The sequence below is a fragment of the Pelophylax lessonae genome (genome assembly GCF_965119305.1).
Source record: "Pelophylax lessonae genome assembly, chromosome: 5".
In the NCBI taxonomy this organism is placed as follows: Eukaryota; Metazoa; Chordata; class Amphibia; order Anura; family Ranidae; genus Pelophylax; species Pelophylax lessonae.
The window spans coordinates 519,098,869-519,113,288 of record NC_138772.1 but is presented as its reverse complement, the minus strand read 5'-3'; the positions used below and the strand labels follow the sequence as shown (position 1 = coordinate 519,113,288).

Genomic DNA, 14,420 nt, shown 5'->3' with positions numbered 1-14,420 from the left:
ATTTATATCATCGAAGGAAAAATTAATTCCCAAGTTTATTAAGACATTTTGAAGGTGAACTTGAATAAACAAGGGAGGTCGGGACTAAGAGACATAAACAATCTGTCAGGATAACAAATACTTTTTATTGATGTCAGCAAATGTACACATAATCATAAATGATACAATAGATAAAAATATAAACCTCATGGGTATAATATGAACTGATAGAAATTGCTCAGATCCAGTGTTCATTGAAATAATGTACAGAACAGGTCTTTGGTTCTGTCTGTGTTCCCATTGAGGATGCTCGCTGTAATGGAACCACCGACCTACTCTGTGCTTGTGGTCTTCTGTCAATATACGGCTTCCTAGCAGTCATGAACATAGAGAGATATCAAATCCTAGCCGCCCCCATACAAAGCTAGCCAACAACTTAGCTTGTACTGGAGTCACACTTTATAGAACAGTCACACAGAATTTATATACAACATGGACCTCCCCCTCCTGATCAAATTACCCCATCAGGTCAGGGGTTGTCTGATTACATTATTATATGCAGATGAAATTGTATACAGAAACAGAATTAACCTGAACTAATTATCTAGCCATCTGGACAGAACAATGTGGGCTCATTAACATTTAACAATGGGACAGGCAGACTTAACACAATACACATCCCACCTCAAAACGGACAATAGGACAAGACTGCCAATGACAGTCTGTCAGTCTCCTACATTGAAGTACATGGAATACACATCTACATATTGCTATGATTATTTAGGAGTCAGACTACATGGCAACAGGCTATAGGTCTCACAGTGTAAAGTGGGATTAAATCTTCATATTCCTTGAGGGATATTGCTGACAAATATTACTGTCCCACTTGAAGCAATCCAAACCATTAAGTATCTGTCTTTCACTCCCAGTGACGGTGAGTACCTTCACACTCGCCCTCTCTATTTGGTCTGTTTACCCACATCACCAAGAGTGAAAACAAAAGAAAATCCCAAATTATGGGCTATTCCCAGAACAGTATTTATAGAGGAAATCTTCCAATGAGGACGCTATTTCCGGTGATCCTTGTGACGACAAGGGTTTCCCTCACTTCCTGTTTGACTATGGGACAGGAAGTGAAGGGAAATCTCAACAATGGGGCACAGATAGTAAAAGAAACTACCTTACTCTGTCCAAAATGGATGTAAAAAGTTTGTAAAAAGTTTTGCCATCAGTTTTACTTCAATGTCGCTCTTTTTTTTTGCTTTCGTCAGGCATGTCGCTACGCTGCTATCGTAGAGCGCCTGCACCCACAGGTTCAGCAGTTCTTGAAAGAGGGTTTCCTGAGAGAGGAATTTGTCCTGGATAACATCCCCAAGCTGCTAAACTGCCTGCGTGACTGCAACGTCGCCATCCGGTGGCTGATGCTTCACACCGCAGATTCAGGTAAGTGTTTCAGATTGTTATTAAAGGACTTCTTTTGTGGGATTCTTTCTTCTTGTGTTGGACTCGGGCCTGACAATATTTTAATCCACGCAAAAGGCTTGTTTTTTTTCTTTTTTATGTAGCACCAACCTCATCTAGTGTAGTCAATACAATAAAGACAGAGGTCAGAGATATTTAAAACCTTACAAATAAACTGACACGCTGCATAATGAGCTTACAGTGGAAGTTACCATCTTCATCTACGGAAGGTTTTCCCCTTTTCGTGACCAGGCCATTTTTTGAAACACAACACTGCGTTACTTTAACTGACAATTGCAATGTCGTGCGATGCTGCACCTAAATAAAATTGATGCTGTTTTTTTCCCACAAATAGAGCATTCTTTTGGTGGTATTTGATCACCTCTGCAATATTTATTGTTTGCGCTATAAACAAAACAATACCGACAATTTTGAAAAAAACACAATATGTTTTACTTTCTGCTATAAATCATACCTAATAAAAAAATTGAATTTCTTCATCAATTTAGGCTAATATGTATTCTGCTACATGTTTTTGATAAAAAAAAAAAATCCCAATAAGCATAGATTGATTGGTTTGCGTAAAAGTTATAGCGTCTACAATCTATGGGATAGATTTATGGAATTTTTTTTTTTTTTTTTTTACTAGTATTGGCGGCGATTAGTGATTTTTGTGGGACTGCGACATTCCGGCGGACTGATCTGACACTAAAGGTGCTTTTCCACTGCATGGAACCGAACGGTTCAGCTCGCTTTTGCGCTTTTCCACTGCATGGTATCGCATGGTACGGTGTTGGAACGGTTCGGTACGGTTCGGTACGGTACGGCGGCGCTTTTCCACTACATGGAACCGAACGGTACGGCTCGCTTAAACAGTACCACCTCGGTTGTGGTTCCAAGAGGGCCGTACCGGTACCATATCCCACAATCCTTTGCATGCAGCCTTGACTGTTTGTCACTACTAGCCACTGATTGGTCAGAGAATCGTTGTTATCCCACCCACTTTACTTTAGTGGAAAAGCAAACCGTACCTTACCGTTCCAACACCGTACCATGCAGTGTAAAACCAAACAGAGCCAAGCAGGGCCGAGTGGAGCCGAGCCGGTACTTGCAGTGGAAAAGTGCCATAAGTGACACTTTTTGGGGACCAATGACACCAATACAGTGATAATTGCTAAAAAAAAAAATGCACTGTCACGGTACTAATAACACTGGCAGGGAAGAGGTTAACGGGCAATCACAGGGTTAAATGTGTTCCCTTGGAGTGCTTGCTCACTGTGTGGGAGGTGCTTTGACTGGGGGAAGACAGAGAGACAGAAACACAAGATCTCCATCTTCCCCAGTGACAGAAAGGTAGTCTGCCTCTCTCGGAAACAATTGCCGGGTGTCAGCGAACATCGGGTCCGCCGGATCGGGGATTGGATATCGCTGTGTCCAGTCACAGAGGGAGCAGATCCCCGGCATGCACGCCCCAGACCCAAAAAACAAAAACATACAGGTACATGATTTCACACTGAAGGGCCGCAGTATATATGTGTGGGGCGGTCCGGAAGTGGTTAAAGGAAAAGTCCTGCTTAACTGCTATGAAATACATAAGCTCTTTCTAAGGATTCTAGGTGCCTGGCTGCATGGCGGTCTCCCTGGTCTCAATGCTTTGAAAACAGAACAAGTACACAGACTTCGCCTGCTGCACCTTTGTTTTAGAAGTAACTTCCCATTGAAACCACAGGGTTCGTACGGTCCTGGAAATCCTGGAAAAGTCATGGAATTTTTAGATGACACTTTCCAGGCCTGGGAAAGTCATGGAAAATTGGTAAACCCCACTAGGTTTTGGAAAAGTCATGGAATATGAGAACTGTGGAGGAGCGGGGAGCGGATGCTTAATGATTTTTTTGTTTAATTATTTTATTGCCTAATGACTTTATTGCCACATACTGTATTTAAATTGGTGTAAGCGTCCTTCCGGGTCCGCGGTATGCGCTTACTGTCACTGGCCAGCAGCAGCAGCCGAGATGAACCAATCAGGCAGCGGGGAGGGCTACCGCCCCCTTCCGCGTCATCACGTTCATGTGGCCGGCCCGCCCTCCAGTGACGCTTCCGCTGCCTGATTGGTTGTAATCTCCCAGCTGTTGCTGCTGCTGCTGGCCAGTCACAGTCTCAGGGCAAACCGCGGCTGGCCCTCCCCGCTGCCTGATTGGATCATCTCCTCGGCTGCTGCTGGCCAGTGACAGTAAGGGCAAACTGCGAACCCGGAAGGACACCTACCAGTCCTATACGCTTACACCAATGTAAAATATATGTCAATAAAATTACTAAGCATCCAGTCCACTGAGTGGCGCCTTTCTGTTAACTCTTTTCTGCCTGTTTGTGGGACTGTAAGTTTGGCCTAAGTGTAGTAAGCGCCGCATTTTGTGCATTTAACTGTGCCATCCATATCACAGTGTCCAGCTGCACCTTCATGACTGCCTGAATTGCTTTATTCCGGCAAGCAGGAGCACCCATTTACTGTTCTTTCTCCAAGAGTAAGTGCCGCATTTGTGCATCAGATCTGTGCCATCCATACCAGTCCGCCTGCACCTCATGACTGTGGCTTGGGCCTAAAAGAGTAAGTGCTGCATTTTGTGCATCTGACTGTCTGTGCCATCCATACCAGTCTGCCGGCACCTCCTCCATCATGACTGTGGCTTGGGCCTAAAAGAGTAAGTGCTGCATTTTGTGCATCTGACTGTGCCATCCATACCAGTCCGCCTGCACCTCCATCATGACTGCCTGAACTGATGCTTTATCCCCAAGCAGGAGCGGCCATTAATCTTTCTCCAGTTACAGTATATTGGTCAAATTACAACAGGGGTAACAGTTTCAGCTAAAGTTAGTGTGTTCACAGTGTTACAGCAATGCCAGGGAAATGCAGCTTTAAAAATGTATGGCTTCATGACGAAAAGTATGAGAGGTGGCTGGAGAAAGATCAGCACCCGGGACGTGCTAAATGTACAGTGTGTCGTAAAACGTTTGACATTTTGAACATGGGAGAGGCAGCGCTGTCTAGCCACGCTAAAGGTGCAAAGCACCAGTCTGCAGCTGCGTGCTCGACAGCTTCCAATCCGATCGCTGGCTTTTTCACCTGTGCGCCTGAAGTGACACCCGCTCCCAGCTGAGGCAGCAGTGCTTCCATCTCATCCACCTGTAAAACAAGGGACCATTTTGAGTCACTGTATCCAGAATCGAAACCCTAACTGCAGAGGTACTGTACACTACAAAGCTTGTCATTTATTTTAGTAAAAATATGCTGGGTGTGACATGGATTTTCTTCTTATTTAACATGTATACATAGACATTTCATGAAACATTCTGTCATGAATATTTACGTGAAGTCATGGAAAAGTCATGGAATTTTATTGGTGAAAATGTGTATGAACCCTGAAACCAGAGACATTCAGGCAGCTAGTATTTTCAAAAGCAGGTCTGCTATGTCCGCCTTAAAACGTGTCTTGTAAGGATTTACATTTTGTTAGGCAGAAACGCCTCTTGTGTCCACCCCCTTTGATTAAATAAATGTTTCTATTTTAGCCTATGACCCAAACAACAAGCGTCTTCGTCAGGTCAAAGATCAGGTCTTGGCTGAGTCAAAGTATAACTCCAAGGTCTTGTTCCAACTTCTGCTGGACACAGCTCAGTTTGAATTCATCTTGAAGGAGGTAACACTGTTCATTCTCTGAGTTTATTGCTTACCATGAATATCTCACTGCTGAATTACATTGGATTAAAGTAGAATTATAGGCAAAACGTCTTTTTTTTTTTTTTCATATTAGATAGAGTAAGGGGGGAGGGGTTATAACCCCTGTAAGGTTTATTTTTGCCATCTGCGTCCCATTGGGGAGATTTACCTTCACTTCCTGTCCTATACCTAATCAGAAAGTGAGAGGAAATCCCTGCAAATTAAGGGATATCCTTGGGGACCCCCAGGTCACCAGGACTAGTGTCCCTATTGGAAGATTTCCCCTCTATTTTCTGGGGACAACCCAAAATTTGGGATTTTCCGCTACTTTTATTTTCAATGGTAATGGTAACCCGGACAGAGTTTGTTGGGCAGGTGGGATCCCGAACACGCTGGAGCCCATTCCTATCCAGAAGGAGTGGACTTTTTATATAGATTTGCAAGGTTTCCAGTTTTGATTCAGGAGCTGGGGATACAAGTGATTTTACAGGGTCTGGTATATAGTACCATAAGACCTCATTCAAATGGAGGGATAAAGGTGAATAGCTTGCTACATTTAGATGCAGCTCAGTGCTGCCTTTGGACAGAGCAGCACTGTGGTATAACCGCGTACAAATTTGTATGGTTGACTGCAGAAGGTTTTCACGAGGCTTCAATCATTGTACTCAGATGAGCGGTTACATGGGAACAGTGATGGCTCTGGCCTTTGATTTGTATTGTGAACAATACAGATCTGGCTGTGTAGCTTCTGGCTATAGCTAACCACACTTCATGTGTGCATAGGGTGAAGATTCTCTACCAACCAGCAGAAAATAATAATCACCCATGTGTATAGGCCCTAAAAATGGAAACTCATGGACAGGTTAGTATTAGTGTGCAAGGAGGAAAGCACCGTGTTGCGTGAAAGCCCAGGTTTTTATTTTTTACTAAGTCACATTTAGTTGAAATCAACGTAATTCAGGAATTCAACAGATTCCCCCCTGCCAGGGTTGTCAAGTGCCAAAGAAAGGAAATATATACTGGACTGATAGATGGGAAGTAATTTGGGCACTACAAGGTAAAAAGAACCTGCTCCAGAAGTTGGTTTGGGCAACAAAAATACAACCCAGCAACACTGAACTTCTAGACTTTCACACCACGTGTTTGGCACTTTCCTCTTTACATTTAGTTGATCAGAGACACTTGCCAACCTATGGCAGTCACTCCCTGAAGAGTGCCGCTTGAAAATGAACTTTTTTTTTTCTTATACCAGTACTGAGAATAAACTAGAACAGTTACTTAAACAATCCAATGCCCATACTTTTATCTTCCTAATTTACGCTGTCTCAGTTGGCAGAATGTGGAATTTGCAGCCACAATTTATATACTGATATAAACCATTTGGTATTGGTATTTGTCCAGTTAAACGGGGAGAAACCTTTAACAAATGGAGGGGGGATATCCCGGACCTCACTGAAGAAGTTTGGGACGAGTGCTTTGGCTCCTATGTCCCCTCTATGATCTCGGCTAGGGAAAAGTATATACAATTGAAATTCCTTCATAGGGCCTACTATACACCCCAAAGACTGGCTAGGATTTATCCTCAGAGTGATCCCAGCTGTACCCGGTGTGGACATGAGTGGAACTTTTCATTCATATGGTCTGGTCCTGTTCCAGGCTTGCCTCCTTTTGGCAGGCTGTGACGGGCACGCTTGGTGATGTCCTTGATACATGGGTACCTCTGGAGCCTGTAGTTGCACTGCTAAATAACCTGGACGCTGTGGTAGGCGATAGGTATGCGAAGTTATGTATTACATATGCTCTATTTTATGCAAGGAGGGAGATACTCTTGAAATGGAAAATGGCTGACCCCCCGACTCACACCACCTGGATAGCCGCTATTGCTAGGATGTTGCCCATCTATCGGCTTACATATGAAAGCAGGAATTGCCCTAGGAAATTCAATACAATTTGGTCCACATGGATTGATGCTGTGGGTACACCCGTAACCCCCATTTTAGATGCCATAGATTAACACCTGGGTGCAGGAGGTGCCGTCGTTCTTATTTGCTTTATTTACACTCCAATCCCCCCCCCCTCCCCCTTTTTTTTTTTTTTTTTTTTTTTTTTTTTCTCTTTCTTTTTTTTTCTCTCGTCTGGTGAAGTCGTTGTTCAAATCATGAGAAGTGTCCTTGACTGCCTTTTGCTATCAGAGTTTTGACTGATTACATCCCTATACCCACCCTGTGTAATCAATGTGTGCCTATTAATACTGCCTGATCCGTTGTGACCTCTGCGTGGGGTGCGTTGTGCCATGTTATTGTTTTTTTGCTTTCTACTTTTGTATTGTTTGTTGTTGGTTCAATAAAGTTCTCTGTTAAAAAAAAAAATGGGGAGAAACATTCCAAGGTATTTTTTATTTCTTATTTTTTATTTCTTTCCCTACAGATGTTTAAGCAGATGTTGTCTGAGAAACAGTCCAAGTGGGAGAACTATAGGAAGGAAGGTTCAGAACGTATGATGGAACTGGCTGATGTATTTTCCGGGGTGAAGCCTCTTACCAGAGTGGAGAAGAATGGTAAGCCATTGTTGCCACTCTTGCAACATTACATGAATAATTGTATAATTTGGGAGTGTATAGACCTAACATTTTATTTTTATATATATATATATATATATATATATATATATATATATATATACACACACTGCTCATAAAAAAAATGAAAGAAACTCTTTTTAATCAGAGTATAGCATCAAGTCAATTAAACTCCTGGGATATCGATCTGGTCAGTTAAGTAGCAGAGGGGGTTGTTAATTGGTTTTAGCTGCTTTGGTGTTAATGAAATTAACAGGTGCACTAGATGGGCAACAATGAGATGACCTCTAAAACAGGAATGGTTTTACAGGTTAAGGCCACAGACATTTTTTTCCCTACCCATCTTTTCTGACTGTTTTTCACTAGTTTTGCATTTGGCTCGGGTCAGTGTCACTACTGGTAGCATGAGGCGATACCTGGACCCTATAGAGTTTGCATAGGCAGTCCAACTCCACCAGGATGGCACATCAATATGTGCCATTGCCAGAAGTTTTGCTGTGTCTCAAGAGCATTGAGGAGATTCCAGGAGATTGGCAGTTACTCTAGGAGAGCTAAACAGCGCCATTGAAGGTTCTTAGCCCATCGGCAGGACCGGTATCTGCTCCTTTGTGCAAGGAGGAACCAGATGAGCACTGCCAGAGCCCTAGAAAATGACCCCAAACAAGCCACTGGTGCGAATGTCTTTGACCAAACAATCAGAAACAGACTTCATGAGGGTAGCCAGAGTGTCCGATTGTCCTCTAGTGGGCCCAGTGCTCACTGCCTGGCACCATGGAGCTCGATTGGCATTTGCCATTGAGTACCAGAATTGGCAGGTCCGCCACTGGCGACCTGTTCTTTTCACAGATGAGAGCAGGTTCACCCTGTGCACATGTGACAAATGGGAAAGGGTCTGAAGAAGCCGTGGAGAACATTATGCTGCCTGTAATGTCGTTCAGCATGACTAATTTGGTAGTGGGTCAGTGATGGTCAGGGAAGGCATATACATGGAGGTATGCACAGACCTCTACAGGCTAGACAATGGCACCCAGACTGCTATTTGGTATCGAGATGAAATCCTTGGACCCATTGTCAGACCCTACGCTGGTGCACTGGGTCCTGGGTTCCCCCTAGTGCACGACGATGCCTGGCCTGATGTGCAGCAAGTTCCTGGAGAATGAAGGAATCAATACCATTGAATGGCCCCCACGCTCACCTGACCTAAACCCAATAGAACACCTCTGGGACATAATGTTTCGGTCTATCCGACGCCGACAGGTTTCACCTCAGCCTGTTCAGGAGCTCAGTGCAGATATGGGAGGAAATACCCCAGGACACCATCCCTTGTCTTATTAGGATAATTCCCCAACATTGTCAGGCATGCATACAAGCACGTGGGGGGCCATACAAACTACTGAGTACCATTTTGAGTTGCTGCAATGAAATTTCAGCAAAATGGACTAGCCTGCTGCATCATTTTTTCACTTTGATTTTCGGGGTGTCTTTGAATTCAGCCCTCTGTAGGGTGATAATTTTCATTTCCATCAAGCGATGTGGCATCTTTTCCTTCCTAATACATTATTCAGTCCATATCAGTATAGATATCCAGCATGATATTTTTCCCTATTAAGATCTGATGTGTTTTCCAAGTGTTCCATTTTGAGCATTGACTATCCTATCTGTCTATCTATCTGTCTATATCTATCTATCTCTCTCTCGCTCTCTCTTTTGTCTACACTGATTTGATTTTTCAGTTTATTTTCTTAGGTTATAGATGCTTGCATGTCTATGGGAAAACTGTATTGTCCGATCCACAACACTTTCTTTCCCCACTTTAAACAGGTGGTATTATCTAAACCAGGTTTTCTCATCCAGGATTCATCCAGAGGTTGCTAGGGGTTCCTTGAGCAATAAGCAATTTCGGCCTCTCAGATAAGTTCCCACTGAACCAATGATCTTTTTAGCTATCTGTAAGGGGGCAATTCTTCCAAATGTCCGCAAGTATAAGTATCATTCATTACACTAATGTATCATGAGTTTTAGCAGGGGTTCCCCGACACCAGAAAGTTATTTTAAAGGTTCCTTTGCATTGAAAAGGTTAAGAGACCCTGCCTTAAAATGATTGCTATTTTTGTAACCGGCAGAGGGGGAGAGATCTAAAGGCTATGTTTACCCTTTGGAACATGTTACACCCGTTTTTAAGGTGTAACATGTACAGTAATATACTCCTAAGCACCCCTCCTCCTGTAACAGCATGCAGGGTTTTTTTCTCTCCCTCAGCCTCCGACACTGCGGCAGATGGACTTATATTTTCAATGGACTAAAGTGCAGTAATCGGCACACTTGTAATCCTTTGAAACGTCTTCCAGCTTTCTAACTGAAGACTGTACAGAGATAGAAAAATGTGCAGGAGCCTGACAATGGACCCACGTTCAACTGATTGTGGATGCAATGCTTTGCGTCCCAAAGAGATGTCAAATGGAAGTTGAATGCACGTAAAACCAAGCTGCCTTTGACTAGACACTCAACATTAACCCTAATCAGTTTTTTTTTTTAAGAACTTTCAGTTCCTTAACTGGGGTCTTGCTGGGGCATCGGGAGCCATTGGCTCCCAGTGCTGTCAATCAAAGACAGTGACAAGTGAACAGGGGGCTGGGGCGATTCCTGCTGTCTGTGCCAATGGACGCAGCAGCGAGGCTCGAGTGTGAGCATGCACTAATGCCCCCCATAGGAAGCGGCTTCCCATGGGGGCACTGGACAGAGGGGAGGGGTCAGGAGCCTCGGCGGGGGACCCGGAAAGAGGAGAGCAGGTAAGTATAGAGATGTTTTGTTACTTTAAAAAAAAAAAAATTACCTTTTACAATCACTTTTAACTTATTATGGTATTAAGGCCAGGAAATATAATACTTTACTGCTTAGCTTTGATTGCAATGAAACTTTTAAGTTGTAAAGTGCAGAATACAGGGGCTCCAGCAGATAGGTATGGCTGATATGCAGGACAAAGTGGGACATTCAAACTCCAGGCAGGTAGTGCCGTGGTTGGGATTTGAACAGATGACACTAGTGCTGCTAGGCAGAAGTACTAACCACTTAGCCACTGTGCTGCCCGATAAGCTTGAATCATTGCATAGATCATTGTTTGTTGCATGGGACTGGGTCAAGTAGTCCTAGTGAAATCCCAGGAAGTGATACATGTGATTCTGTTAATGTCACTTTGTGTTCAGCTTGGGAGGCAGATGATGGGATGTGGCATGGAACAGAGGCAATGTGAGCAGATATGCTTTTTGACAGAATATACTGCAGGACCTACTGAAAAAAAAAGGGAAAAATTGTAGGCAGGTTGTCAAAGAACAAGCATGAATGTCCATGGGGCAAGAATTTAAAGCTGAATTCCAGGAATTTGGCAACTTTGTAAAAGTGTAGGTACGCTATGAGATCAATCCAAAGAGGTGCATGACCTCTCCTGAACGTATCTCTATATTTTGTTTTTTATTTTGGCGCTACTGGAGCATACACTGACCCTCGCGGCTGTCAGAGAGGAGAGAGAGGGACACAGATCAGCTATGCCCGCCACCTCCGCTCTGCTACCCATTCAGGGAACCCTTTGTATTTTGTGAATGAGTTTACATAATACAAAGGCTTCTGTGATTGGGCAGGAGGAGGGGAGAGACAGACATAGCAGCTGTACCGAGTCTAATGTTGAAGATGTTTAGACCAGAAGCATCAGGATCCCGGAAATACAGCGATGGCTGTCTTTTGGGCGTGCAATAAAACTGTTAGATGTAAATAATAGGGATAAGCCCAGGATATATCATGCAGCTCCTTGGACTTAACAAATAGTGTGCCTTTTTACAAGGGGAGCTGAATTCACTTTATTCAACTTTAAATTATGAAAATGGTGATCGAATGGTTTCTCAAAATAGATCTTCTGCAATCTATCCACCAATACTTATCTGTGCCAGCATCTTCTCACATGACAGTTTGCATATATTTTATCTTTTGGTTAAATGTTCAGTTTATTACCTTTTTTTAAAAAAAAAAAGCTAGACACTCTCTTTCTGTCCTTTCTGTAGAGAATCTGCAGGCCTGGTTTCGTGAGATCTCCAAACAAATCCAGTCCCTGAGCTATGATGATTCTACAGCAGCAGGACGGAAGACTGTGCAGCTCATACAGGCTTTGGAAGAGGTTTGAGTTCAAGTTATTCCTTATTGCAGATCCTTTGAAAGAGTGAGGGGGCCCATGGCATGTTTTTTTGCACCCAGCACTTTGGCTACCCGGAATTATTATTCCATCTTCATTAGTTACTGACCTTTAGTGAAATGGTAATCCATTAACGCCAAGTAGCACAGTCACTGTACACTAGGTGTGCTATGGAGCCGTTTTCCCCTCGTTTCACAGTGCCATATGATATATATATATAATGTTTTTTTTTTTTATTGACCCAGCAAAATTTTGGATATACTACATCCAGATGACTGTGGGAAAGCTAAAAAAAACTTATGCTGGCCATACACGTACAGAATTTTGCCCGTTTGCAGACTGAATGCTTATTCGAGCAAAGTGTCCACTATCTGATAGAATAAACTCGTTTATATGATCGTTTCCATGTTCGTATTGATCATTCGATAACAATAAAAACATATAAGACAGAATATTATTTTTGTTTCGATTAGAACATACACGTATACACTTTAGTTGAAACGGCCCATGGTCAAAATCATCGGTAAAGTCGGGTTCACTAATGGCATGAATGTCAAACGATTTTTCCGAAAGCTACCAGTTTATCCCGAAATTCAGTGCGTGTATGGGCCAGCATTAGTTGTATTCATGCCAGATACTGCTGTCAGTGTTGATCTTCCAGCTCTGCTGCTGTGAATTCGGTGCTTGCACAGTGAAGAATAGTGTTGTTTACTCTCCCCCTACCTTCCCTCTGACCCATTCATAAGATTTCTTGTATTTTATTCACAGATTACAAGGTTCTCTGTGATCAGAGAGGGGGAGAGGAGGGGCAGCTAAACATCTGGAGCTCCCCTTGTCCAATCTCAGAACACCTAGGAGTGATACTCTTGTATAGCAAGCCAATCATTAAACATTGATTGAGCCCCAATGCACACATGACCCTCTCTGTTCCAGAACTGGCACCTTGATTAAAACTAGAGCACCTAAGTCTACATTAACACAAGTAATTTGGCCTGGGACGAATGGCAGCGGCAGAAATCTGCTGATAGCTGCTTTTTTTGACCGCTGAGTCCATACACTTTAATGACTGAATCCCTGCGGCCACAGCTAATTGTAGTTGTTTGTACAGCCAGTGGTTACCTGTGGTTATCACTGCTGGATTGCAACCTGTCATTAAAGTGTATGGGCTCAGCAGCCAGCCGCTCACAGGTTTCAAAAACAGCAGCAGCTGCAGTTCGCTTCGTGCTAAAATGCCCATGCAGATCAAGACTAGCAGGCAAATATTGATCTGGAGTTTTGGTTAAATTGATTTGGTAAGTAGTAGGTCTGGCCAAAATAGGATCATTTTTCAAATTCCTTCAAGACGGCAATACGTATGTAAAGGTCACGATTTTGAAGTGGTTTACCGGGGCTATGGCTGCAGCTGTCAGCCATAACCCGGGTATTAAACATTTCAGCTGGCGATTCTTTTTTCTAAAACCGATCCGAGTAGCGTCATGGTGTCACTTCTGATTAAGGACAGATAAACACCGCCTTTTTTTGTAGAAAAAAGCATCAGATCAATGCTTTTTTTTTTGTCATCTGATGCCTTCAAGGGTAGAGGAGAGATCTAGAGTTTTTTAGACCCCAGATGTCTCCATAAAGAGGGCCTGTCATGCTTTATTGTTATCACAAGGGATGTTTAAATTTTCTTGTGATGGCAATAAAAGTAATAAAACATTTTTAAAGGGAATGTGTAAACATAATAATTTTTTTAATAAAATAAATAATTAAAAAGAATTTAAAGCACCGTGTACCCCAGTGCTCGAACACAGAGGCTAACGCATGCATAGGTCGCGCACTTGTATGTAAACAGTGTTTGTATCACACATGTGAGGTATCGCAGCAAGCGTTCTAGCGAGAGAAATAATTCTAGCTCTAAACCTCCTTTGTAACTCTAAACTGGTAACCTGTAAACATTTTTAAAGCGTGGCCTATGGAGATTTCGCAGTAGTATCACAGTTTGTTGCCATTCCACGAGCTTGCGCAATTTTAAGATTGAAGAGGTAGTGTGTATGGCATTGCTCCACCCGAATATGTATATGTGTTTGTTTCTCTTTGAATGAAAATAAATAAAACAAGTGCTTGGTGCTCTGTGCTTTCCCATATATAACACCTTATTTTTGTAAAAGAAATATATAATACAATTAATTAGAAATCACAAATATGATGCTGCCCAAAAAGCATGTAAGCAATAAACTTTTGTTTAAATCACTTCTTAGTATGTGCAAAAAATCCAAAGATGAAATTACCAACACATACAATTATAAAATAAAGTGACAAGTGCTTATTGTGACCAAGGACTAGTAAATATTTAAAGTCTGTGGTGATAAATATAACCATCCAATCTATAAACAATCAAGTCCTGGTGCAAATCATTAGTCCATAAGGCTCGGTTCACACATATGCGATGCGAGAACCCTGCAGGTTCCCGCATCGTATTCAAATTGCAGGCAGTTCCTTTTGCCATATGCAAATCGCTGGGGGTG

At 42.7% G+C, this 14,420-nt stretch overlaps 1 protein-coding gene across 1 annotated transcript in view; it reads left to right on the top strand.

Annotated features, from left to right (window-relative positions):
• The window catches only part of WASHC5 (WASH complex subunit 5), a 218,977-nt gene that overhangs the window by 37,954 nt on the left and 166,603 nt on the right, over positions 1-14,420 (top strand). The window contains exons 8-11 of the mRNA XM_082257375.1: positions 1,251-1,422; positions 5,008-5,135; positions 7,583-7,712; positions 11,786-11,898. Coding sequence (XP_082113501.1) covers positions 1,251-1,422; positions 5,008-5,135; positions 7,583-7,712; positions 11,786-11,898 — 543 coding nt within the window. The remainder of the gene's footprint in view (positions 1-1,250; positions 1,423-5,007; positions 5,136-7,582; positions 7,713-11,785; positions 11,899-14,420) is intronic.